The sequence below is a fragment of the Osmerus eperlanus genome, chromosome 28 (assembly GCF_963692335.1).
Source record: "Osmerus eperlanus chromosome 28, fOsmEpe2.1, whole genome shotgun sequence".
In the NCBI taxonomy this organism is placed as follows: domain Eukaryota; kingdom Metazoa; phylum Chordata; class Actinopteri; order Osmeriformes; family Osmeridae; genus Osmerus; species Osmerus eperlanus.
The window spans coordinates 1,486,696-1,512,424 of record NC_085045.1 but is presented as its reverse complement, the minus strand read 5'-3'; the positions used below and the strand labels follow the sequence as shown (position 1 = coordinate 1,512,424).

Sequence of the window (25,729 nt, the reverse complement as noted above, 5' to 3'; positions counted from 1 at the left end):
TTCCTTTTGCTCTTCTTGGACACAAAAGCTGCTGCTCTCTTCGACTCAACAGCTCGGCACGGCGGTTTCCCAGGCAACGGAAGAAAGACAACAAAACGGAGCAGGGAGAAATTGACTGGAATAACTGCGAAAGTTTAAGATCTTTTGACAAGTAGAAACTTGTCGAGTGCCGATACAGTAGTTGTTCCTTACTGCATTTACTAATGTTAACTTATTTTACAAGTTGTGTAAGGCAAAAAACAAACGAGAGAGATTGAGATAAGCCTGCCGGACAAACCATGACACGCGTTAGTAAACTGCCTGGACATGACTTCATTATTGGGGAAAGAAAGTAGTAATACGAGTTAACAAGCTCCAGTTTTGTATCCTGCGTGCCTGCACACTTTTCAGTCGTGATGGGTGAGGTGTGTGTGCGGGTTGCGGTTCGGGTCCGGCCGCTGCTGCCCAAAGAAGTTCTTCTCAACCACCAGGTGTGTGTGCGCGTTGTTCCTGACTCAGCCCAGGTGATGTTGGGCGCTGACCGCACGTTCCCGTTTGACCACGCTCTCGGTCCAACATCCCGGCAGGCCGACGTGTACGAGTCCTGCGTTAAGCCGCTGCTAGGACAACTGATTGAGGGCTTCAATGCTACGGTGTTCGCCTACGGCCAAACAGGCTCCGGGAAGACATATACACTTGGCGGTGGGCATGTCGGTATGTATGTATGTATGTATGTATGTCATAAACCGTACAATTCATTGGTAATTACAAGAAGGATGTCTACAATGTTTGAACTCCTTCTGTCTTTGTCTTGGTCTGTCCAGCCGCCGTACAGGAGGAGGAGGCGGGGATCGTGACTCGTGTTGCCCACGATCTGTTCGCTTTTCTGGGTGAGAAGAGCGAGGTGGACGCCTCTGTCCGGGTGTCGTACGTGGAGCTGTACCGAGAGGAGCTGCGGGACTTGCTGGAGTTGCACACGGAACATAAGGAGCTGCACGTCAGAGAAGACGACCGAGGAAACACAGGTTAGGTCACACACACTTTACTACAACCTTGTGTGTTGTGTTGTTATGAGGTAATGTCATGGACATAGGAACCGGAGTGTTTGTAGGTAGTCAGAGCACGTGTGTGTGTGTTCCAGTTGTGGTGGGCGCCAGAGAGACGGTGGTGACCTCGGCCGATGAGCTGCTGGGCGTGCTGGAGGCGGGGAACGCCCTGCGCCACACCGGCTCCACCCAGATGAACGAGCGCTCCAGCCGCTCGCACGCCATCCTCACCCTGCAGCTCACCCAGCGTCGCCGCGACGACACGCTCTCCTCTAAGCTCCGCCTGGTGGACCTGGCGGGGTCGGAGAGGGCCGGGCGCACCGGCAGCACGGGCCGGCGCCTCAAGGAATCAGTCCACATCAACACCGGCCTGCTGGCCCTCGGCAACGTCATCCGCGCCCTGGCGTCCGCCGGCGCCGGTCGCCGCGGCAACCACGTCCCCTACCGGGACGCCAAGATCACGCGGCTCCTCCGGGACTCTCTGGGAGGCTCCGCCCACACGCTGATGGTGGCGTGCGTGAGCCCCTCCCACCACAGCGTGGCGGAGACGCTGAGCGTGCTGCAGTTCGCCTCGCGGGCCCAGCACGTCCGGAACCGGCCGGGTGCCAGGGGGGCGTGTCCGGGGTGGGACCCGGGCGAGGCCCGCGTGGGGGAGCTGGAGCAGGAGGTCCAGACGCTCAGAGAAGCCCTGAGGGACAGGGCCAGAACCAGACATACCAGCCAGGAAGAGCCAGACAGGAAGTCCAGGAGGACGGAGGGGGAGGAGTCACAGTTCCGCTGCTTGGCCCAGGAAGCTGCGTTCCTGTTGGAGGAGCTTCAAAGGTCCGCCCACAGCGATGACGCGCTTAAGCGTCTGCAGGATTGGCTGGAGAGACACAGGGAGCTCAGCCAATCGGAGCAGCCCGCTGGGGAGGCCTGGGGAGATGATAGGGGGGAGGGCAGGGGTGAGGATAGCGGGGAGGGCAGGGGTGAAGGCCAGCACATCACCATCCTGCAGCTCAGACGTGAGCTCAGGAAGTGTCAGGTACTGGAGACTTCCTGTTACAGACAAGCATGCTGCTCCTGTTCAGTCTGACTATGTGCTCCTGGGAGTTTTAATTCTGTCTCTCTCTCCCTCTCTTCCTCTCTCTCCCTCCCTCTCCTTCCCTCTCTCCCAGGAGGCGCTGGCCGTAGACGAGGCGGTGTTTGAGCAGAAGGAGGGGGAGCTGAGGGAGGTGCGGAGGGAGGTGCAGAGCCTCCTCCAGGAGAGACAGAATCAGCTGCGGGCCCTGGAGGAGGAGAGGGAGCACAGACGTATCCAGGTGAGAGGAGGAGAGGTGAGGAGGAGAGAGGAGGAGAGGTGAGGAGGAGGAGAGGTGAGGAGGAGAGGTGAGGAGGAGAGGGAGCACAGACGCATCCAGGTGAGAGGGGAGAGGAGAGAGGAGGCGAGAGGAGAAGGGGAGAGAGTGTTGACAGACGCATGACGTGTGTGTGTACGTTGACAGAGTGACCGGCTGGTGGAGCAACAGCTTCTGATCGATCGTCTCCGTGGCGACCTCCTGACCTCCAGAACCACGACGTTGGGGGTGTCGCTGGTAGCAGGGGATTCTGGGAGCTTAGCACCCAAGAGGCCTCACAGTGTGCCCCTCCTAAGCCAGGGTCACAGCAACACCCGGAAGGTAGGGGTCCTGTACATCTCTACCTCTGTGTGGTGTGTGTGTGTGTACCTCTGTGTGTGTGTGTTCATGTGTAACTGTGTGTGTGTGTGTGTAGATCCACACCAGTCCTCCAGCCTACTCCCTGGAGAGGGTGCTGGCAGCCTTTAAGACCCGCAGCGCTCTGCTCCTCGCCCAGATAGAGGAGCAGGATGAGGTCCTCACACAGCACCTCCTGGAGGAGCAGAGGGGAGAGGAGGAGGAGGAGGGAGAGGAGGAGGAGGAGGGAGAGGAGGGAGGGAAGAGATTCAGGTGAGACAGGAGGAGGGAGGGATATGATTCAGGTGAGACTGACTGACAGATGATCCCAGACTGACTGTCAGGTGGGTTTGTTTGGTCTGGGTCAACTCTAGGAAACAGAACCTCAGTGTTCGACCCGACTCTGACCCTAACAGGCGTTCGATGAACCGCACCTGGACGAGCAAACAGAGAACGACCCAGAACCCGGGTTCACACCAGAACCTCGAGATACGACCCAACCTACCTCCGCTGACAGGTGTCCCTGCAGGTACAAACAAGCAGGCGCTGTCCAAAAAAGTACATTTGATCAATTAAAACAAGTATTCAAAACACACTGGCTCAGTTTCCCAGACATGGATTAAACCTAGTCCTAAAGTAAGAGAAATGTTTTAAATCTAGGGTTAAGCTTAAACCATGTCTGGGGAAACTGGGTCATTATCTGTCAAATCTATGACGAAACACAGACTTGGCTGTGCAATGTCTTCCAGGCTGGGGTGCATGTTGACTTTTCTGATGGTCAGGGGGGGGGGCTGTGTGACCCTGTCTGTCCAGGTGCTGAGGACCACGATGGACAGAGTCACAGGGAGGCGGGGCTACGAGATAGCCACACCCAGAGGCGGATCCAGGAGCTGTCTGTCAACATTCGCTTGAAGGAGGAGCTCATTAGAGAACTGGATAAAACTGGTATGGAAGCATCCTGTTCATTTTATGAATGGTACACACACACACACACACGCAGCCTGTAGTGGTGTGTTGGAGGCCCTACACATTAGAGAAGTCGTAGTGGTGTGTGTGTCCTGTGTTTTACGTTTATAAGAGATTGTGAAATGTGTGTGTATTTCAGGTGAGTCTCTCAGGACAGTGGACCCAGGGAAGACAGAGACTGCCAATGACAAACATCAGAAGGACACAGCTCAACTTAGAGACAAGGTGTGTCTCATACACACACACACACACACAGACTCACACACACACACACACACACACACACACACACACACAGAGACACTCCACTACTACCACAGTGGAGCTGTATTCATCCGTTCATAGTTGTTACGCTCAACCTCCATACTTTTAAAACTTCCTGTGTGTGTACTCAGAGGCAGCAGGCGTGCAGGGCGGGGCGTGAGGGCGGGGCTGGACGGCAGCGTGGGGGGGGCGCGCTGGGGCGTCTGTCCGTGCAGAGCCAGCGCAGCCGTGCGGAGCTGCAGCGCAGCGTGGAGCAGATGACACTGCAGAGAGAACAGCTGCAGCTCCGTCTGGGAGCCGGAGGGGAGGGAAGACACGCCCCTCAGACAGGACACGCCCCTCAGACAGGACACGCCCCTCAGACAGTCGAGGGAAACGGTATCTCCGATGGCGTCGTGGAAAAGGTACGGTGACTGCGAAGAACTGCAACCAGCGATTTGAATCTCGCTCTCTTTTCCATGGATGTGTTAGTGGAGTTCTCTCTTCTTTTTTTTCCCTTCAGGATCTGCAGGAGAGGAGGGCGTGGCTGGAGCAGGAGGAGGAGCTAGCGTTGCAGAGGAGGCGGGACTTACGGGAGCTGGAGGAGGAGCTATGGAGGAGAGAGGAAGTGTTGCTCCACAGAGAGGCGTGTCTGCAGGAGAAGAGCCAGCTGGAGATGAAAAGACTGCGTTCCAGTCAGGTGTGTGTGTGTGTGTCATCTACCTGCATGTGTCTAGGCTGTTTTACTTGCTTTCATCTATAGCATGTCTGTGTGTGTGTGTGCGCCCGCCCGCGCAGGCTCTGAGCCAGGACCTGCTGAGGGTGTCTGCTCGGCTGGTGGTGGTGGAGGAGGAGCTGGAGGGCGGAGGCCGGGGTGGAGCCTCACTGGAGGAGCTCCGCAGGGAGAGGGCCGTGCTGAGGGAGAGGAGGGAGGCGTTCGACAGCCAGCTCAGGGAGGCCAGGCTGCTCTCCCCTCAGGTGAGGGGCAGAGCCTCCGCACCCGGCTCCGCCACAACATCACTGATGCCTCTCACTGCTGCTCCATGAACAGGGGATGTGTCTGTGTGTGTGTGTGTGTGTGTGTGTGTGTGTGTGTGTGTGTGTGTGTGTGTGTGTGTGTGTGTGTGTGGGGGTGTGGGGGTGTGTGTGGGGGGGATGTGTCTATGTGTGTCTGTGTGTGTGTGTGTGGAGGGTGTGTGTGTGTGTGTGTGTGTGTGTGTGTGGGGGGGGTGTGTGTGTGTGTGTGTGGGGGGGGTGTGTGTGTGTGTGGGGGGGGGGTGTGTGTGTGTGTGTGTGTGTGTGTGTGTGTGTGTAGGAGGAGCATGCCCTGCTGCAGCTTGAGGAGGCGTTGGAGGCGCTGGACGCCGCGGTGGAGTTTAAGGACCGTTCCATCCAGGAGAGACACACACAGCTGGGAGGCCCCGCCCCCGCTGACCCCGCCCACCATGATGTCATCAGGAAGCTGAGGGATCTGTCGCAACCAGAGGCTTCAGCATTGCTGGTTAAATACTTCAACAAGGTCAGGACACACACACACACACACGCTATCGTGCTCTTTGTCTCTCACACACACACACAGAAGTTCTCTTGCTCTCTCTCTCTCGACACACATTTACATTTAGTCATTTAGCAGACGCTCTTATCCAGAGCGACTTACACTAAGTACAGGGCCATTGTCCCCGAGGCAAGTAGGGTGAAGTGCCTTGCCCAGTGACACAATGTCATTAGCATGGCCGGGAATCGAACCGGCAACCTTTTGATTGGTTGGTAGCCCGATTCCCTAACCGCTCAGCCATCTGTCAGGTGGTGTGTCTGCGGGAGAGCGAGCGACGCCTGCAGCTGAGCTGTGAGGAGCTGCGTCTGGTTGGGGAGGAGCAGCAGGCCGCACTGGCGGGCATGGAGGCCGCACTGCAGCGCCTCACCCTGGACGCCGACCGCAGGCTCACCCTGCAGCACCGAGAGCACCAGCACAGCATCCAGATACTGCTGCAGCAGATCCAGGGTGAGATGGGTGGGGGGTGGGACTGGGGATGTAGGAGGAGGGGGGGTGACAGGGAGGGTTTGAAACTTTTTTTAGAAAATATTTTCAAATATTTTTTTTCCTTTTCGAAACGTTTTGTAGAAAAATATTTTTCCCAAACTTTTTTTAAACCTTTAGAAACTTTTTTCTAGGACAAAAGTTAGTTGCGAGCCTTGACTGTAACACTGTTGCAGTAAAACTGGAAATGTTGGTCTTTTTATAGTGTCTCACTATATTGGACTCTGGTTCCTGCTCGGCTGCTTTGTTTTCATCTGTGTGTGTGTGTGTGCGTGTGTGTGTGTGTGTGTGTGTGCGTGTGTGTGTATAGAGGGTGGCTGCGGGGGTCCAGGTGAGGCTGAGCAGGCAGCACAGGCCAGGCTGCAGCAGGTGGAGAGAGACCTGTTCTTCTACAAGAGCACCAGCCGAGAGCTCAAGAAGAAACTCAGAGATCTGGTCAATGACTCCCTCCACCCCCACCCCCACCTCCACCCCTCCTCCCGACCCCCCACACAGGGCAGGGGGGAGGGTCAGGGAGGAGGAGAAGGGGGTGAGTGTGTGGCGGGGGAGGTGGAGCTGACACCAGTCCGCCTGTCTCGTAGAGAACTGAGGCAGATCTCCCCGGGCAACCTGATGACCTCCAACCCCAGGGGGCTCATTACTAGCCATGGCTCCTTCCAGGAGGACTCCATCGAAGTGCCCAGAAACACAGACTGATCAATCAATCAGTGGCTGGAAAGGAAGTCAAAAACAGACATGATGATTAACTGACCATGAGTAAGCAATAACAGGAAGCTTCTGGTACGACGGGAACAGGATGACTGCATGCTGTGTGTCCTTGTTACATTCACTGTACAAACAAAAATGTTTGTCAATGTGCTTCCTGATCTGTGGAAAGGTTTGAGGTGAAATTCTTTCCAATGATTTATCCTCCTAGTTTGAGGATTTTACTTATTTTCTTTCTGAAAGATGGAAGAAAGAGAGAGTTGGTCTTATGGTGCACAGTGAACACTGTGGCACTTCATGTAATGGATCAGGATTCATATAAAAGCACTTTGATCTGTGAACTAGGTTCACCTCTCAAAATTGTGAATTGTGTGTTTGCTAATGCTGTTTGTTTGTTGATGTTTGTTTTGTTGGTTTCATATTGTATAATTAATAAATTATCTTCTCGTTTGTCATAACATGGTAATAAACCTGAACAGCAGTCATACTGTTTTTCAGTTTATCATAACGTGTATTGGTTTTTTGGGTTTACTACCCGTTGTTTTGAGTTGTGAAAGACAAGCAATTTTGGTATGTGCTGGCCACCATACTTTACCGACTGAGTGCTGAACGTGTGGTAACCGAGGATACAGCGACTTGAAACAGGTGAAAGTACGTTTGTACTTTTTTTACCGAAGTATTTTTCGCGTTCTACCTATCATGCGCAACACTTTAATTATTTAGTGTATTTTAGCACCGGTAACCGTACTTGTGGTGGACGTGCTTACGTAGTTTAAACTTATTTGCGTTTGCTAGCATGCCACTGTTGCTGCAGTGTAATGCTAACCGGCTAGCTAGCTTGTCTTTTCGACTCGTCTTTCTCCTCGGTCATGCTGGCTAACAGATCTGTTCACTCCGGACCGGACACCAGTATGCTGTAACTTATTAAGCAAATCTGACGAATGTAGCTACTCCTGCTACAGTAAGGACTCTATTAACTGGTGACAAAGGGTTTCTGAGCGGTTTGCCAGCTGACGTGGTCATAGGGTCGTAGCTACTATTATACAGCTGCTAAACGACGATAGCATGTCATTAGGAGCCGCTCCAGTTTGGGGGCAAATAAAAATCATGATAAAAATCTTAGCAGGCTAATAACAAAGTGTATCTACGTAGGAAATAAGGTTATTATATCTTTGCGCCTCGTTGTCTCATAACAATGTTTCAAGTGCGTTGGGTTCTCCTTCTCTTAACGGTCTCTGTATTTGTGATTGTCTTTGTGTGGCCTCCTCCGCACAGGTATCTCGATGGCATCAACAATGATCTCCGTCCACACCACGGCCTCCCGCTTCGCCCTCCTCCAGATAGACTCTGATTCGGACTCTGAAAATTCAGAGACTGGCAAGTCTAAAAGCGGGCGTGAATCAGTGAAGTCTCGGACGGGAAAGGGTGGGAAGGCCATCCAGGGAAACGACAAGAAGAAGGAGAAGAGAAAGAAAAAGAAAGAGCAGCAACAGACCGAGGCCAACGAGGTGACCAACAGTCACTCTTTCACTCTCACTTTAATACTCTCACCCACTCCTGAACACTAGTGAATTGTCTGGGTTTCCTCCAGTGTGTGGAGGGGGCTGTGTTACAAACCCAAATGGTTGTAACACAGCCACAAGACAATAGTGTTCAAAGCCAGACAGTCCAGGATTGAATTCTCCCTTCCGAAAACAGTTAATTTCTCCAAGATGGATGCCTCGTTGTGTTTATGTATGCCTACTTTGACTCAGTCTTGTCCGCCTACCTGTTGCCTAGTTACGGAGTCTCGCCTTCAAGAAGCTCCCTCAGAAGTCCACCGCCCTGCCCCCCGCCCTGTCGCTGCAGACGGTAGCCAATGAGCTGCTAAACCCATTGTCAGGTGACCAGGCCACGCCCCCTGAAGGTTGGCAGAAGTGGAAGCAGCGGGACGATCAGGTGCAGTGACCAATCAGAGAACAGCGACACACTCACACACACACACACAAACATTGAGACGCAACACATATAGACATAAAGAGTGAATATGGAAATATGGAAAGTGAGTTGACAGTGTGTGTTCCTTCCCCACGTCTCTCCTGCTGACTTCCTGTTCCGCTCTCTGTCTCTCTCTCCCTCCCCTGCAGTTGACCAGTGAGCTGTACGAGGCAGACCTAGAGAAGGCCCTTATTCTCAGTAAACTGGAGTTTGAGCAATGCAAGGTACTGACACAGTCACAAAGCGTATTCTTGAATAAACCCAAAAACGTTTTCTTTCACATCCAAGAGGAACCACGTTCTGTGTGTGTGTCACCTCCCCTCAGGACGACGGTACAGACACAGCCTCTCCCAAGGCCAGAGGAGGAGCAGCAGCAGGAGGAGGGAAAAAGGAGAAAAAGAAAAACCAGCAGGGGAAAGACAAGAAGATGACGGTCTCTCTGAAGGACTTCCAGGCGGAGGGGAACCTAGGTGAGGGAAGGAGAGAGGCTGGTCCAGAATGTTGCTCACGTGTGTTGACATGTACACGCTGACCCGTAGAGCCAGCGTGTGTGTGTGAGCGCGTATGTGTGTGTGTGTGAGCGCATATGTGTGTGTTTTGTTTAATAACACCCTTGTTTTCCTCCCAACAGAACAGCTGAATAAAAAGCAGGAAAAAGACGTGAGTAGAAAAACCGACCTTGGACGGGTTGCTACAGAAGCGCTTGTTGTGTCCATCTGCAGGTCTGACCCCCTCCAACCCAATTTCAACATCAACCAATCCCCTTTCAGGAGCTCAAACCGGCCAATCCGGCACCCCCAGAAGACCGGTTCTTCAACAAGCTGGAGGACGACGTGATCAAGATCGTCCAGCAGGAGAAGAGACGGGAGCAGTTCTCCACCAGCGGCGGCCAGGAGGTCACCACCTCCACGGAACACGAACCGGTAAGGTCGACCAATCGGCTCGGAGCCTCTCGCGACCTCCCAACTCCCTGTTCCAGAGTCTGACTCGTTTTAAAGTCACATTTAAAAGGAGTGTGTCGTTTACTACCACCGAGGCTGGCTCCTCAGATGAAGAAAGGTTCCTCTGTGAGTCTGTCTCTCAGGCTGCCTGGACACACACCTACTCTGGTGGTCCAGGTGGTCTGGAGGGAGCGGTCTGTATAACCCCTCCCTCCACCCTCCACCCCCCCAGGACCCCCGAGCAGAGCAACTGAAGTACAACCTGGAGAAGAAGGACCAGGAGATAGAAAAGCTGAAGAAGATCATCTCACAGTGGGAGGTGTGTGTGTGTGTGTGCGCGTGTGTGTGATACTGTATCCCTGTGAAACTACTGGTTTGTGTTCGTATGAGTCGCGTGTTTAATCCTGCCCACCTCCACCTCCGCAGGTTAAATACAAGGAAGTGAAGGCCAGGAACTCCCAGCTGCTGAAGATGCTCCAGCAGGGAGAGAGTGAGTCTTACTGGCTAGGGTCAGCCAGACATTAAGACCCCACAAGAGAGCTTGTACGACTCGATACGATGCTAACTGTTGTTTTACCACACACACACACACATCCTTCCCCAACAGTGAAAGATAAAGCAGAGATCCTTCTACAAGTGGAGGAGCTTCTAAACATCAAAGAAGAGCTGTCCTCACAGGTGTGTGTGTGTGTGTGTGTGTACACTGTGTGTGTGTGTATTTAGTATTGCGTCAGCCGTGTACTGCTTGCTTCATCAGACTGCTCGTCGTTTGTTCCAGGTGACGTCACTTCACGCCTCGTTGGAACAGGAGAAATCAAAAGTGAAAGGTTTACAATCCGAACAGCCGAAACATCAGGTATGAAACCACATACACGCACACAAACACTCACACCAAGACAATATTAGTTATGACAGCAACCAAGCGTGTGTTGTGTCTGTAAATATTAGGTGTGTGTGTGTGTGTGCTCCTCATAGGGCAGAGAGGAAGTCAGACAGGAAGTCAGACATGGTAGGCCAAGGTAACAGCTCTAGGAGTCATAATCAGAACACACTCCAAGGCTAGCCGAGGACTCAACATTAACCAGCCTAAGACATCATCTCTGATAAGGACCCATCAAAAAGACTTCTCTGTGGTGTAAATGTGCTGGAGCAGATAAGAGAGATTATTCAGTTGGAGCTACCTTACAATTCATGTGTCTAAGTTTTAGTTGGTTTTGAAGGTCAGGGACATCCCAAAAGTCCCGCCTTCTGATATAGGCAACAGCTGTCATTGGTCCCTGGGCCTGTCATGTTGACAGCTCTGCAGGCCGGTTGGCCCTAGGTTCACCAGGACAACTCACATTCTTTTCCTGGTCTCTGTTGGTTGGCAGGGCAACAGGAAGGGCAAGAAGGGCTTGGAGTCGGATCTATGAATGCGTCGGAGAGAAGGAACTTAACTGACTACAATAACAATTACAAACGAATCAAGACACTCCTCTTCTCCTGCTCCTTGAGGGTTTTTACGTTCTCCTGTCACCGCATGTTCATGCACTCTGCATGTCCCACAGTATCGAATACAAGGGTAAATATACACACGCGATAAGTACCCTGACACCTAGGGTGTGTGGCATTGCAAAGTGCAAGTACAGGCTTTTTAAAAGGTTGCTCTAATTAAACACTTGAGTTTGATGATGGTGGGCGTGGTTTGATGTCACCATGACTCCTGTTCTCTTCGGATTTGGTGTACAACACTCTTAAGCCTCACCCCTACCTTCCTCTACTCTGGTTGGTTGGTTTGATGCCAAATGACAGGTGTGAAATGTATGTTTTTTTTCTCCACTGTATAAAGTCAATAAACTTCTTTTTCAGTGTATCAACTCATGTCTTGAGAGTGTACTTATTTGTAGACGTATTTCGAGCCGGTGTGTCTTTAAACTGCCATGAGTTGCATCTTTAAAGCCGTACCGTAAAAGCGCGTGCGTGTTAGGCTATATCACGGTCCTCCGAACGTGCAGTTTGATCCAGCGTCCGGCCTTGACCGGTACCACTCCCTGTACCGTTCTTGAGACGAGGGATGTCTGATCCTGTTGGGAACTACGAAAATGCTTTAGCGATGGATTTAACGATCAAAGTTACCGTAAAAACTCCAGAGGAGAAGGAAGACCTTGTCCTTCCAGGGAACGGCAGCGTCAGACAGGTCAGTCCGTTAGAAATGTCCCCCGGTGTGTAAACTTGTTAACGAACTATCGCCTACGCGCAATGTGGCGCTTGGCTAACCAATAGCAAATATGGTGTGCCATAATGATGATGATCGTAGAACTGTTAAATAGTCACCATAGATCTCCTGTGTGTTTATACTTAAGCATTCACAGACAGCGTGTTTAAACGAATATTTGCTTACCCTTGTGATGCTGCCCTTACTGTTCAGCAGATGACGCTTCTCATACCTTCTCTGGTAGCTCTGTAATTATGACAGCAAATACAATGACTGAGCTATATCATATGCCTTAGTCAGATTCCATGCTTAATTTGCTGTAAGATTTAGAATAGAAATGCATGAAACCTTTTATGTGAGATTTAGAAAGGCCCTTCCAGGCAGAGGGCATGACTGGGCACAAACAGCAGCTTTGCTCGGTCCTTGCAGTGAAGATAAGTGAGTCAAAGAGAGATTTATTGCATTAGAGATTGTAGTGTTTGTATCTCTCACTCCCTCTCTTTATATATATATATGTGCTGTACCTATAGAACTATTGTGCAGGTGGCTCAAAGATAAAACTAACTGTACTGTATTTTTAGCTTGTCTGTAAAGTTCCTCTTCTTCTGGCCTAGTTTGGAGGAAGTCCCTCGTTGCTAACCCCGTCGCCGGGGGAAACGCCTTCCGACCTGGAGACCATCCATCCCCTCCCCAACCCCTGGGCCCTGCCCACTGTTGCCAGCTCTCTTGCTGCTGTGACCACACCCACAATCGACCCAGCCCAGATTAGCCACGCCCCTCAGAGCAGCTCCACAGCCAATCTGGGGGCAGCAATGGGAGGTACGCACACGCTCGCAAAAAGTTTTATAGCAAATTTGTATGTTATGTCTGAATCTCGCAATAGTTTCTCTCTCCCTCCCCCTGCTCTCTCTCTCCAGATGAAGTGTTCAGTTCAGCCATGCAGGCAATGCTGCAGCGGCTCACAGAGCAACCTGGGATGTTGGAGAGCATGATGTCTGGACCCTGCGCTAGCACTATGCTGGACTGCCTCAGCCACAACCCAGACTTCGCCGCACAGGTCACACACACGTAAACACACACATGTAAACACACGCATGACGGTTAAACGCGCACACAAGTACACCCAAACACATACACACATGCACACACACACGGACAAACACACATATCAATGCTAGTCTGCCATCACGGCTATATTTCTGTTTCAGATGATGTTGAGCAACCCTCTGTTTGCTGGGAATCCCCAACTCCAGGAGGAAATTAGACTTCATCTCCCAGAATTCCTGCAACAGGTTAGAAAACAGGCATTGTTCTGATTGGCCCTTCCTCCAAAGAGAAACTTGTCATTGCTTCTTCATGCAACAGCGAGACTGAACTTCAATTATTCTAGAAACATTGACACAATTCCACAACAGTAAAGCAAGAAGGCGCCAAGAGGGAGGGTCAGTAAAGAGTGTCTGTGATTGGTGGAGAGTGCAGTAACGGCATGTGTGATTGGCCAGGTGCAGAGCCCGGAGGTCCTGGCGGCCATGTTAAACCCCAGGGCCGTGAGGGCCCTCACTCAGATCCAGCAGGGCCTGCAGGTTCTGGCGGCCGAGGCTCCGAGGCTCATACCAGGGTGGGGAGAGGCCTGCACACACACACACACACACATGCACAAACATGCACACACACACACACTGCTAAATGAATAGACTACACAAATGCATACATGCGTACAGTGCCCCATTATCTCTCTGCATCCACATTCATCTCTATCCAACACAGAGGACAATCATCACCACATGAAAGTTAGGTTTTTCTTCTCTGTTCTGTGAGGGTTGTTCTGGGAGAAGCAGACACCGGCTATAGCCCCGCCCCAGGGTCACCCCCTGACTCCGCCCCTGACGACCCCGGCAACGGGCCGCAGGTTGCTGTGGAAACGGAGCAACAGCATCAGCAGCAGGAGTTTGTGCAGCAGATGTTACAGGCCCTGGCCAGAACCAGCCAGCAGGTCACCCTCTTCAGCCACTCTGTTTGAGTGTCTTTTTAGCTTCCATGAATGTTTTTGTGTGTCTTAGATACGTTTTTATTTTCCTCTCTTTGTCAAATGTTGGCGTTTTACCACTGTCTCTTGTAAAAAAGATACTTGTTCTAGGAAAGTTCTGTGGGTGTGTATATACGTGTGTGTGTGCAGGGCCCTGGTGAGGAGCAGAGGAGTTGAGTTCAAGAGGCTTCCTGAACAGAGAGGCCAACCTGCCTCTCTACTGGAAGAGACGTCAGCGCTGCCAGAGAGCACCTGCTGGGCTCAGCCCCCCCAACACACACACACAACCCCTAATACACACGCATAACCCTCCTAACACACACACACACACAGCCCTCCTAACACACAGGTCCAGTGTTTGGTTGTGTGTACTGTATGTAAGACTGGAAAGTGGTAAAAAAAAAGAAACGCAAAAAAAAGATTTGTGACGTCTTTCATTCAATATATGTATTCAAAACATGCATGGACATCAATAACTGTCAAAACGAGCCCTTTCAAAATCATTATGATCTTTGGTGTTCTTGTATATATTTTGTCATCACTAGGTTCTGAATTCAGCCCGACTGAAATCCTTCCGAAAGTAGACCCCCCCCCCCCCCCCCCCGGGTACAAATGTCAGATTAAACCTCTGGTATTAGTGTTATCTGCCATTAAGTCTGTAAATGACATCTATTCTAGTTCTAGCCTGTAGTGCATAAGTCTGTCCACTAGGTGGCAGTTGCATACTGATACCAGGTATTAGATAGGAAGTCTGTGTCTCTATCAGATACTTTAAAGGTTTTAATTAATTCCCCAAAGTAGGAGACAGGCACATGAGTCCCTGTATTTATGAGAGACTCTTGTTATGGGCTGTTCTATTCTACCTTTTCGTGTGTGTGTCTGTGTCCTTGCCTGGATCAACACACACATGGTATCGTCAGATGGGGGTTATAAGTGTGTGTGTGCACACACCAAAGACTCAGTTATGTACATCCATCTTGATGTCAGCGTGTGTGTGTGTTCACCCCGTCTTTGAGTGTGTGTGTGTGTGTTATGCTCCGTCTTGATGTGAGTGTGTGTGAGAGATATGAGTACAGCCGAGGGGATTCGGGCTGGATTAGAAGCTCCTGAAATACCCCTGGTTGGGGCTAGGAGATGACGCACCCCTCCCCAAAATGGCTCCATGATTCTGGGATGGTGCGGGAGGGAGAGTGGGGGGGGGGGGGGGTGGAGGTCTTCCCTGGAGGTTAGTGATCCTGGTTCCCAGGAGACCTCCAGGCGGTTTGTAGTCTGGCCTACAGGCTTTAACAGAAGCCCGCTATAACCCAGCCTGCCTGAAGCCGTCCGAGCCTCCCCCTCCTCCCCCCCCCCCCTCCTCCCCCTCCTCCTCCCCCCTCCTCCTCCTCCCCCCTCCTCCCCCTCCTCCTCCCCCCCCCCTCCTCCTCCCCCCCCCCTCCTCCCCCCCCCCTCCTCCCCTCCCCCTCCCTGCCCTGCCCTCTAGCTGCAGGGTTTACCTGGGTTCATGGTGGGACTAACCCATGCTCACTGGAGGCTGCCACGCTTCCTGTATCTGTCACAGTTCCTGGGTTACAGGGCCCCAAAGTCCGAGGTAGATACAGGACTTACCTGGGTTTATGGTAGGGCTGCCCAGACACTAGACTACAGTTTGCTTGCCCCCTAAATAACAGATGAAAATCGGAACAGTTACTAGAATAGGCTGCATGTGAGACCATCCAAAAACATATTTATTATGTGCTGTGTTTTGACTCATTAAAAAAAGGGTTAGGGTTCTCCATTGCTGCTGTGAAGGCAGCGATCAGGGTCTTAGTCCTCCCCAGCCGTGTCCATGGTTACGAGCTGATGCTGAGGAAGTGGGCCTTTATCTCCATGGCGATGTCGGCGTTGCTCCTGCGGATGTCCAGCGTCAGGGCGTTCTCCTCCTCCGACGGAGGCTCCAGGACGTCGAACTGGGAGCGCAGGAGGTCAGGTGACATGAAGTGTCCCCTGCGGGCCAGCATCCTGCTGTGGATGAGGTCATAGGAGCCGTACAGGAAGAGGAACCACACATCCGGCGGGGTGGGCGGGGCAGCCTGGGCAGGACAGGAAGTGAGGTCACTGCGGCCGAACAGAAGGATCTGTCTGTAGAGGTGGCGGAGGGCTGAACACACCACGATGGCGTCTGAACCAGCAGACCTCTCTCTGGAAAATACAGGTCAGTCAACCACACACTCAGTAGAACTTTACAGACAGTAGAACTACAGACACAGTAGAACTACAGACACAGTAGAACTACAGACACAATAGAACTACAGACACAGTAGAACTACAGACACAGGAGCTGGTGCTGGAAACAAACATGGAGGGATAAGGAGTGTGACTAAACGGTAAAGAGAGAAGGAGGATTATCAGGGGGGGGAAGGGAGGGAGAGAAGGAATGAGAGAGGAAGGGATCGAGGTAGGGAGGGCAGAATTAGTCTAAAGGGGGCTGCAGCTCTTTGAAGTCGTCACACAGATTTTAAATGAGCCGTCAAAGCCTCTCCCTCTGCTCCCTCTCTTTCTCTCTCTCCCTCCTCTGCTCCATCTTCCTCTCCTTCTCTTTCCCTCTCTCCTTCCTTCCTTCCTTCCTTCCCTCTCTCCCTCCTCTCCTTCCACCTCCCTCATTCCATCTTCCTCTCCCTCCTTTTTTTATCTTGTTTAGGGTGCATCTTTTATCTGACATTTTCATTCTCACTCCATCTCGCACGCCCTCTCTCCCTTTCTCGGAAACATGCACCTTTGCCAAAAAACAATGCTGTTTAATCTGAGTCCAATTTACAGTGAAGTGTGTGTGTGTGTGTGCGTGCGTGTGTGTGTGGACAGCATAGTTACCTAAGTACAACATCATGTAGTTTCAGCAGCCAGGGTATTCTGTCCTACAGAGTTGGAGAGAACACACAGAATCAGCCTCAAAGACCAGATTTAGGCTTTAATAATCTGACACCTTACCGAGACAGGAACATGCTTTACCCTGCCAGCACGGCCAGCCAAATCTCTGTCTCTCACACACACACAAACATTTACAAGCCAGTGATCTCTCTCTCTGCTCTCTCCCTCTCTCAAAATGTGGTTCCTCTATATGAGCCAGACCAGATTGAGATTTAGAACCGTTCTGAGAACTCGGTGCACTCATGATGCATCATATCAAACAACAATCCCATGACATACACACGCGCATGCACACCGACCGGGAGCGATGAGTGAAACGGTAATGCGTTTGGCCACCTGGTCTGTGAGGGGCTCCCCGCGAGCCATCTTCTCAACGTTCTCCCGCGGGTGAAAGTCATCCCCCTCGTGCAACGGCCACCCGAGCTGATAGGAGGAGAGACGGTCAAGTCGGTCGAGGCCATAACGTCACGCACGGGTGAACAGAACAAGTTAAATATTAAGAATGAGATTTAATATTGCCTACCTTTTCCGACAGGAAGATCCCTAACGTTGATCTAGCGATGGGTAAAAACCAACACTTTAATCACTTGGTCCCTCCAGCTCAAACAATTACAATGATTCATAACGTTTATCTACATGTTTAGACAACAATAGGAATACGGTCAACAAAACAGAGGTTACGCAATGTGGAACTTTAAACCCGAAACGGGGCAGGTGGTTCATTCATGGTCGGTTGTCAGTTCATCACCCGTGGCAAAGAGATATAACACCTCACCCTTTTAACGGCACTTCACAACGTGGGAACGGACACGGACAGTCAGCTAACACCTACTTTCCGGTGCCGGAGACTCCCATTATAATATATATCATTTCTCTTGGTCTCTGTTTTGCCCGGGCTCCCGTCGAAGCTCGCTGGCTCCGAAGTTGATCGTGGCCCAGAATACTACCGCTGCCGGTTGTTTTGGTATGATGCGTATAGTGACGCACCATTGAAAAGCCGCCCCGTTAGACTTAAAGGGACAGTACACTATATTGGAAAACAATTCAACGCATTCTAGATACATACCATGCTGAACTGTAGTGTAATGTAACCTAGTTATTCGTCCGTCGTTTTGCATAAAAAACACGGCACGGTGAAATACGGTTGCAACAATTGCAGACCAATATTGAAGTAATTTGGCCTACGCAGTATAGGCTGATGTAGCCTACAGTGCAAAGTATGTTATGGAATGTAATAATATCATGGTAAAGGTGAAATTAATTAATTAATTGAACCCGTTCTATTGTTGGAATTCATAACACACCTTGCTCAATTGGCATTTGAAATCCTTTTAAAGTAATGTTTTGATTTACATTAGGTTTTTTTTCTTCTATTTGATTGAAAATGCTTGCAGGTGGCGCTGGCAGTGTAATGAACAGCCCATGACAGCTACCGCACAAAAACAACCGCATGGCTTCAGACAGGCTACCAGTCCAAATGAGGCCATTAACAAGGTATGTACATAACATGAATATGTCCTCGCTGGTCCTGGAGCTGAGTATAATTGTTTAAATAAGAATACTACACGGTGGACACGGTAGCGGAGAGCAAAATTTATTTAGATTCATGAATAAATACAAATGTAAATCAAGAAAAATCGTAATATTTGATGAATAGGAGGTAAAAATCCAAAGTGTGTGAAAAACTATCGGTTGGGAAATAAGTGGCGCGCAAGAGCGCATCCAAGGCGCACTATGTGATCTACCGACAGAGAGATTGAGAGAGAGAGAGAAGGTGAGAGAGAGAGAGAGAGAAGGTGAGAGAGAGAGAGAGAGAGAGAGAGAGAGAGAGAGAGAGAGAGAGAGAGAGAGAGAGAGAGAGAGAGAGAGAGAGAGAGAGAGAGAGAAAAAGAGAGAGAGAGAGAGAGAGAGAGATGCTGAGCCGACCAGTCTTCTCGTGCAGGCGACAGATGCAGCCTCCCTCCTCGAGACAGTTCTTTGCATACATCCCTACGCGGACCACGTCACTGCGACCAACTGCGAGTGTATGATATGTGGAACGGGGACAGAACGACAGGAGAATGAAAATGCTCCGGTTTCGCAGTCCAAGCATCCGCTCCCTAGATCAGGACATTCAATGCACGATTCGGTTACTAGACGACTCCGAGATCTCGTGCAGCATCCAGGTAGGGCGACCATGCTTGCACCCCCAGTACGCGATGATCTTATTGTGATTTTAATGACCCCTGACATTATTGCGTTGGGTGCGCCTGATCGACAAATATATTCTACTGAAACAGCCAATTGTTTTCTTCAGATGCTATTACGGTGTCAACGATGGCCATCTTAACAGCTTGATGTGATCATCATTAAGAACCGCTTAGTTTGGAGGCATTGTGGTGAATAGCTAATACATGCTGTCTATAAAATTACACACTATAATATACAATACCAGCTGTAGTCCTATTGGTGAATGACGATACTCATGTTTGATATTAGAAAGGGAACCATTTGTATCGGTAGTTGCCACTGACCAGTACTTGATTGATTGGTCACATATACCGTGAGACGACGGCAACTGTCATCTGTCGTGGTTCCACTGCGCGTGGCACTCTCCTCCCCGTGTGGCTGTCGCTGCCGCCGCCCGCGATCAGCATCTAAAATTGCAAGGAAGTTTTCAACGGATTGTCGGTGGTTCTATGGGTGTGGCCTGACTTCTGTGACTGACTTGATAGGAAGTGTTCCAACAATCTAACATCAGTTGGGGGTGTACTCAGGCATATTCTTTACATGTATTTACTTGTGTGTGTGTGTGTGTGTGTGTGTGTGTGTAAAGACTACTTTTACCAGAGCATCAGTGTCACTCTTGTAGTCAAGTGTAGTTAAAGTGTTTCTGCTGTTCGGCCAGCGTGGAGAAGGCTCACCCCGCCTCCAGGCCGCACACACGCCGGCCTGTCAGCTAAGTGTTCGTCTGCTCCTCCACATCCACCCCATCAATGATTTACAGCAACTCTTAAGTGCTGTTAGGTTGTGTTTATGTGTGTGGGTGTGTGTGTGTACCTGCACGTGTGTGTGTGTGCCAGTAGCCCCCCTTCCCCATCTCTCTCTCTCTCTCTCTTCTCTCTCTCTCTCTCTCTCTCTCTCTCTCTCTCTCTCTCTCTCATAGGAAACAAGCATTTTTGCTTGTTCGCGGCCCCGCTCCGCGTCCTCCTCACGCCTTAATGGTTTTCTGTTCTGTCTCGGATTGCTCTGCATATTTCATGAACTTCCTCCTCACGCAGGCTTCTGCTCCAACAACAACACGCTTTTCACTGTTCCAGGACTTCTTCTCCCTGCCCCGCTCCGACACGGTCATCCAGGGAGCTCCTTAAGGCCGTCAGGAGAGCTCGGGGCCCACTGACAGGCTCATAGAGCGGGCTTCTGGGTACCAGTTTGTTCTCTTGGAAGGAGGGTGAGGGGGTGGAGGTCAGGAGGTGAGGGGTGGAGGAGAGTAGGAGATGAGAAGGATGGAGAGCTGGCGCGCTGGGCTCTGTGTACCCTCTGAGTCACTGTGTGTGACATGTATATTTATGATGGTATGTTGTCACGCTGCAAGTTTCATGGATGGAGTTTTGTATTGTACGTGCAGTGTTAGTGTAGGTTCAGGTCAGCTGCAGTGCTTGTACTATTGTCTCTCTCTCTCTCTCTCTCTTTCTCTCTCTCTCCTACTCTCTCTTATCTCTCTTTCTCCTCCTCCCTCCCTTTCTCTCTTCTAGCTGTGTCTCTGTCCTCCACCTCTCTCTTTTAGACACTTCATGTATAATTAAGGAAGATCACTGTCCTTCAACAGCCCCACATTAGCAGCTGTCACCGATGCTCTCTCCACCATGCATGAGAGAGAGACATCTAGAAAGACAGCTGGACAGTGTGTGTGTGTGAGAGAGAGAGAGAGAGAGAGAGAGAGAGAGAGAGAGAGAGAGAGAGAGAGAGAGGAGAGAGAGAGAGAGAGAGAGAGAGAGAGAGAGAGAGAGAGAGAGAGAGAGAGAGAGAGAGAGGAGAGAGAGAGAGAGAGAGAGAGATGAGAGAGAGAGAGAGAGAGAGAGAGAGAGAGAGAGAGAGAGAGAGAGAGAGAGAGAAAAGAAAAAAAAAAAGAGAGAGAAAAAAAAAAGAGAGAGAAAGAGAGACAGTGTGTGATTCATCCTGGTGTATATTGACTACTTCTATTCCTGTATAAGTAACCTTATCGATACACGTTCTGTTCTGAAGTTCTATTTTAAAATTCGTAGGAAGACTGAAGCACATATTATGTTTCATAGAGTCAACAATTGTAGGGTGTGAGGCTGTGTGGGTGAGATACATTGTTTGTGTGTGTTTTGCTGAGGCTGTGTCAGTGTTTTGGTTAGTTGGCATTCTTTACCCAGGTTATAAATAGCATCTTTCTATTTTTATTCCACTCCGCGGCACGTCTTTGAAGTTTATCCAAAGATGACTAAAGAGAAAAAAAGAGATCAATCCTCCCGACTTCACCAAGTAACGGAGATGATGGAGAGAGAGAGAGGGAGAGGAGAGAGAGAGAGGGAGAGGAGAGAGGGAGAGGAGAGAGGGAGAGAGAGGGAGAGGGGAGAGGAGAGAGGGAGAGAGAGAGAGGAGAGAAGGAGAGAGGGAGAGGGAGAGAGAGAGGAGAAGAAAGGGAGGAGAGAACGGGAGGCAGACAGAGAACAGGAGGATGAAGGAACGCTGTGGAGAGGAAGGAGAAAGCTCCACATCAGGAGGTCACGGATGATGATTGGATGGATTTGATGATTGGATGATGATTGGATGGATGTTGAGACTCTCTTCTGGTTCCACCGTCCTGCCTGTCCAGCCTGGTGTCTTCTAGAATCAACACGTGTGCCAAACTGAAAACCGAACGATCATGCAAGGTTCTGCCTTCACACATCCCACTCTTATTTGATGTTCTACTCCCTTTGTCGCTCTTTCTATCTGCATCTCTCTCTCTCCTCTCTCTCTCCTCTCTCCCCTCTCTCTCCCCTCTCTCTCTCCTCTCTCTCTCTCCCTCTCCCCTCTCTCTCCTCTCTCTCTCTCTCTCTCTCTCTCTCTCTCTCTCTCCTCTCCCCTCTCTCTCTCCTCTCTCTCTCTCCCTCTCCCCTCTCTCTTTCCTCTCTCTCCCCTCTCTCTCTCCTCTCTCTCCCCTCTCCTCTCTCTCCCCTCTCTCTCTCCTCTCTCTCTCCTCTCTCTCCTCTCTCTCCCCTCTCTCTCCCTCACGCACGCACATCTTCACACATACATTTATAAGCAACTGATATCACTCTAACTCTTTCTCATTGTCTCACTATATCTCTTTCTCTGTCTCTCTCTCTATGTTTCTCTCTCTCACACACACCGACACACACCCCATAGTACTTACAAGGCTTTCAGGCCAATTAGCCCTAGTGTCTTATCTGTAACAGATACCATACACTGAGGCTGGGACTGTGTGCCAGGATAGAGTTACAAAGACAGAGAGAGATGTTCCTTCTATCTCGGCTCCAGGCCAGCTGCTCTGTCTACCAGCCAGCCACGTCCAGGCAGCACCCTGCTTGATTCACAACGTGATCAACTCAGCAGGTTACTTAAAATATGGTTAATCGTGTATAAACTACAGGGACCGACGCGTCTGAGCCGAGCAAACACAGCTCGCCCCTCTCCCCTGGAGAATATTGCTGTGTGTGTTTACTCTGTTGAGCGCGTTTGTGTGTGTCAGTGTGTGTGAGTGTTGGTGTGTGTTTGTGTGTGTCAGTGTGTGTGAGTGTTGGTGTGTGTTTGTGTGTGTCAGTGTGTGTGAGTGTTGGTGTGTGTTTGTGTGTGTCAGTGTGTGTGAGTGTTGGTGTGTGTTTGTGTGTGTCAGTGTGTGTGAGTGTTGGTGTGTGTTTGTGTGTGTCAGTGTGTGTGAGTGTTGGTGTGTGTTTGTGTGTGTCAGTGTGTGTGAGTGTTGGTGTGTGTTTGCCCCCTTCCCCCTCCCCCCCACGCGCACGTAAACATCCACATAGCCTGAGGTCTGAAGTCACACTGCTAGATGTTGGATAAATGATTAAAGAGCTGGCAGCCAACACACACAGACACACTCACTTTCTCTCTCTCTGGTCTCTCTCTCTGGTCTCTCTCTCTGGTCTCTCTCTCTGGTCTCTCTTTCTTTAAATACACACACACATCATCTCTCTTTCCTGCGTCTTTTTGCACAGACAGACGTGTACACAAGGACGCATAGACACACACACACAGAAACACACACACACACACACAGAAACACACACACACACACACACACAGAAACACACAAACATACGCCCACTCTCATTCCTCTCCCCATCTGCCATGCTCCAAAACAATTGCCCTCATCCTCTTTCCCTCTCATCCCTCTCCCTCTCATCCCTGTCATCCCTCTCCCTGTCATCCCTCTCTCCCTCTCATCCCTCTCTCCTCTCATCCCTCTCTCCCTCTCATCCCTCTCTCCCTGTCATCCCTCTCTCCCTGTCATCCCTCTCTCCCTCTCATCCCTCTCCCTGTCATCCCTCTCCCTCTCATCCCTCTCATATCTCTCCCTCTCATCCTGTGGTTCCACACCACCGACAGTCACAGATTGTTTTTCTCCTTCATAAATTTTTCTTTCGTGCTGAGGAGCAGAGATAAGACCCCTACTCAAACAGTACACACACACACACACTCACACATCATTACCTCCCTCGCTTGATGTCCTCTTCTCTCGTTGCGTCATATCCCTCTATAGTGATACATAGGCCATTACAGCTGATTGGTCAGGGATCACATACTGCTAATTTATGAATGTAGCCCCCAATCTCCACCTTCCCCCATCACTCCCCCCCAACCCCATCTCCCATCTGATGTGTGCGTGTACGCCATCACCTTCATCTTCGCGTGTGGGTGTGTGTGTGCACGTATGTTCGTGTGTAGTGTGTGTGTGTGTGTGTGTGGGAGGGATCCAAGGTAATGGGTTTGTCTCCTTCCAGTAAGTCAAGGTTGTGGTAATGTAATGGGGCTCAATGGGATACGAAGGCTAGCAGCAGAACTGCTCCAATCACAAAGAATATTAGCCACATGCTAATCCCGGCCAAATGTCTTTATTAAGAGCGGATGCTCAGCCAGAGATTCACCACAACACCTGAATATAAAAGACAGAGATCATAGTTTGAGTTTTTTTGCTTTTTGTATTGTTTAATTCACCTAGAAAACTGCGTTTTTAAAGTGCTCTAAGTTGGCTGTCAAGCTTATGGTTTTGTCTTTATTGACCTCGTAATGGCGGGCATCATACGCCGTTTACTCGGTCTGGATTCAACCATCACGTGGTTTTGGGGGGTGTTTTGGGGGGTGTTTTGGGGTTTGTATTCTAGGTGTGCAGGAAGAAGGGGATGGTACCTGTTCTGGGGTTTAACCCACCAGTGGTTTAGTCTGGGAGGGACCCAAACCTTCCCTCTATCATCCTCACTCCTCCCCCAGTCTCTCTCTACCCTAGTCCCACCCACCTTCTACCTCACCCCTCCTCCTCACCTCTCTTCTCCTCTTCTCCTCATCATCACCCCCCCCTCCTCTTGTAAGCTGTTCCCTGACTCATAGCCAGTTAGCACGGGCTTGTAGTGATATGAATTCCAGCAGCGTAGATAAGGACCAGTCATAATTGAGTTGGCATGCATTTTAATTACCAGTGTTTGGAAATGGAGCAGGGGCTTCAGGGTCCTAGTGTCCCACCAAGGAGGATGACCCCTGAATTTGTTTCTGTGTGTGTGTGGTGTGTGTGGTGTGTGTGTGTGATAAGCTGCGGTTTGTTTGCAGTGGCAACTCCTGTCTTCTTTTTGCTGAGTGCTCGAGCGCTGAGACAAAAAGGACTTTCCTTTCACTGCGCACACCTTCACACACACTCACAGACACACTCACAGACACACACACCTTCACACACACTCACAGACACGCACACACACGCGCTTGAGGGCACTCAGCTGAAGTCAGATGTCTTGTGTCTGAAGTTGAAGAGAAAGCACTTTACCATCATTAAGAGAGATCATGTAGAAACAGCCTGACCAGGTGAATAATTCATGCAGAGCTCTTTGAAAAATGCATTTACCTCTTGTTGGACATGAAAACGACCCCCCCCCCCCACACACACACACACACAAACACACACACCCTAACTCCTCTTTTCTTTCTCCCTCACTTTCTCTCACTCTCTTTCTTGTCTTTTGAGCTTTTTGTGTTTTCTGTCACTTTCTATTTCCCTCCCTCCCCCCCCCTCCCTCCCTCCCTCCCTCCCTCCCTCCCTCCCTCCCTCCCTCCCTCCCTCCCTCCCTCCCTCCCTCCCTCCCCCCCCCTCCCTCCCTCCCTCCCTCCCTCCCTCCCCCCCCCTCCCTCCCTCCCTCCCTCCCTCCCTCCCTCCTCCCTCCCCCCCTCCCTCCCTCCCTCCCTCCCTCCCTCCCTCCCTCCCTCCCTCCCCCCCCCCTCCCTATCCACACACACACACAAACACACAGAAAGCCCACAGAGCCCCATCTACTCCAATATTATATCATCCTGAAAAGAAAGCGCGATTTCCATTTGACTGACTGATTGTGGTGTTGCTGTGGTGACCGGCTGTGATTGACAGCTGTGGCTGTTGAGTTCACGGCCAGAGCCTTGTTTCGTAAATCACAGAGTAATGACAGCAAGGGCAAGTGACCGATTACCAGCTGGATTCAATCACGGTGCTCAGCCGAGCACAGATTCACCAGCATCAGCAGCTCTAGGAGTGAAGGACCAGAAACACACACACTCACGGACGTATACTGTACACACATTGTTATGTAATTGTGTAGTGTGTGTTGTATATGGAATTTGTACCATATACAACACATACACACACACACATAAACGCATACTCAATCACAGGCATGGGTGCATGCCTGCTTGTGTGTGTGAGAGAGAGAGTTCACATTAGTGTTTGCGTGTGATTGGTTTATTGATCATGAGCAGGTCATAATGTGGAGTGATTATTGATCTTTGGTTGTTTATGGACAATAGGGAGGACATCTTTCCTCTGATCACAGTTCAGACA

The 25,729-nt window shown here is 50.6% G+C and overlaps 4 protein-coding genes across 8 annotated transcripts; 3 read left to right on the top strand and 1 right to left on the bottom strand.

Annotated features, from left to right (window-relative positions):
• Positions 1-77: 77 nt before the first annotated feature.
• Positions 78-7,139, top strand: LOC134014878 (kinesin-like protein KIF27). Its single transcript, XM_062454056.1, has 15 exons — positions 78-693; positions 804-1,004; positions 1,121-2,049; positions 2,183-2,326; positions 2,510-2,683; positions 2,778-2,911; positions 3,115-3,227; positions 3,512-3,643; positions 3,804-3,889; positions 4,060-4,332; positions 4,431-4,607; positions 4,706-4,885; positions 5,223-5,426; positions 5,711-5,909; positions 6,256-7,139. Exons 1-15 carry the CDS (start codon positions 396-398, stop codon positions 6,639-6,641), a joined length of 3,630 nt encoding a protein of 1,209 aa, XP_062310040.1. The 5' UTR covers positions 78-395; the 3' UTR covers positions 6,642-7,139.
• Positions 7,140-7,168: 29 nt separating this feature from the next.
• On the top strand, positions 7,169-11,425 carry gkap1 (G kinase anchoring protein 1). Of its 3 annotated transcripts, none has more exons than XM_062454251.1 (13): positions 7,169-7,295; positions 7,926-8,158; positions 8,430-8,588; positions 8,777-8,851; positions 8,953-9,097; positions 9,259-9,287; positions 9,398-9,550; positions 9,801-9,887; positions 9,995-10,058; positions 10,176-10,246; positions 10,347-10,424; positions 10,544-10,587; positions 10,939-11,425. In XM_062454251.1, the coding sequence occupies exons 2-13, from the start codon at positions 7,934-7,936 to the stop codon at positions 11,006-11,008; spliced, it is 1,200 nt and encodes a 399-aa protein (XP_062310235.1). In that variant the 5' UTR covers positions 7,169-7,295; positions 7,926-7,933; the 3' UTR covers positions 11,009-11,425. The 3 variants fall into 3 exon arrangements, with proteins under 3 accessions (XP_062310235.1, XP_062310237.1, XP_062310234.1); XM_062454250.1 differs by having other exon boundaries at positions 7,184-7,301; XM_062454253.1 differs by lacking the exon at positions 10,544-10,587 and having other exon boundaries at positions 7,179-7,301.
• Positions 11,426-11,466: 41 nt separating this feature from the next.
• Positions 11,467-14,205, top strand: LOC134014998 (ubiquilin-1-like). Of its 2 annotated transcripts, none has more exons than XM_062454257.1 (7): positions 11,467-11,744; positions 12,377-12,581; positions 12,680-12,819; positions 12,971-13,054; positions 13,271-13,380; positions 13,581-13,755; positions 13,939-14,205. In XM_062454257.1, exons 1-7 carry the CDS (start codon positions 11,622-11,624, stop codon positions 13,963-13,965), a joined length of 864 nt encoding a protein of 287 aa, XP_062310241.1. In that variant the 5' UTR covers positions 11,467-11,621; the 3' UTR covers positions 13,966-14,205. The 2 variants fall into 2 exon arrangements, with proteins under 2 accessions (XP_062310241.1, XP_062310240.1); XM_062454256.1 differs by having other exon boundaries at positions 11,481-11,744; positions 13,265-13,380; positions 13,939-14,204.
• A 1,289-nt stretch (positions 14,206-15,494) lies between these two features.
• Positions 15,495-17,678, bottom strand: LOC134014999 (probable gluconokinase). 2 transcript variants are annotated; one of them, XM_062454258.1, is made up of 5 exons: positions 17,525-17,678; positions 17,216-17,246; positions 17,029-17,115; positions 16,636-16,679; positions 15,495-15,966 (listed from the first exon to the last, which is right to left on the bottom strand). In XM_062454258.1, the coding sequence occupies exons 1-5, from the start codon at positions 17,560-17,562 to the stop codon at positions 15,618-15,620; spliced, it is 549 nt and encodes a 182-aa protein (XP_062310242.1). In that variant the 5' UTR covers positions 17,563-17,678; the 3' UTR covers positions 15,495-15,617. The 2 variants fall into 2 exon arrangements, with proteins under 2 accessions (XP_062310242.1, XP_062310243.1); XM_062454259.1 differs by having other exon boundaries at positions 17,468-17,677.
• Positions 17,679-25,729: the final 8,051 nt, after the last annotated feature.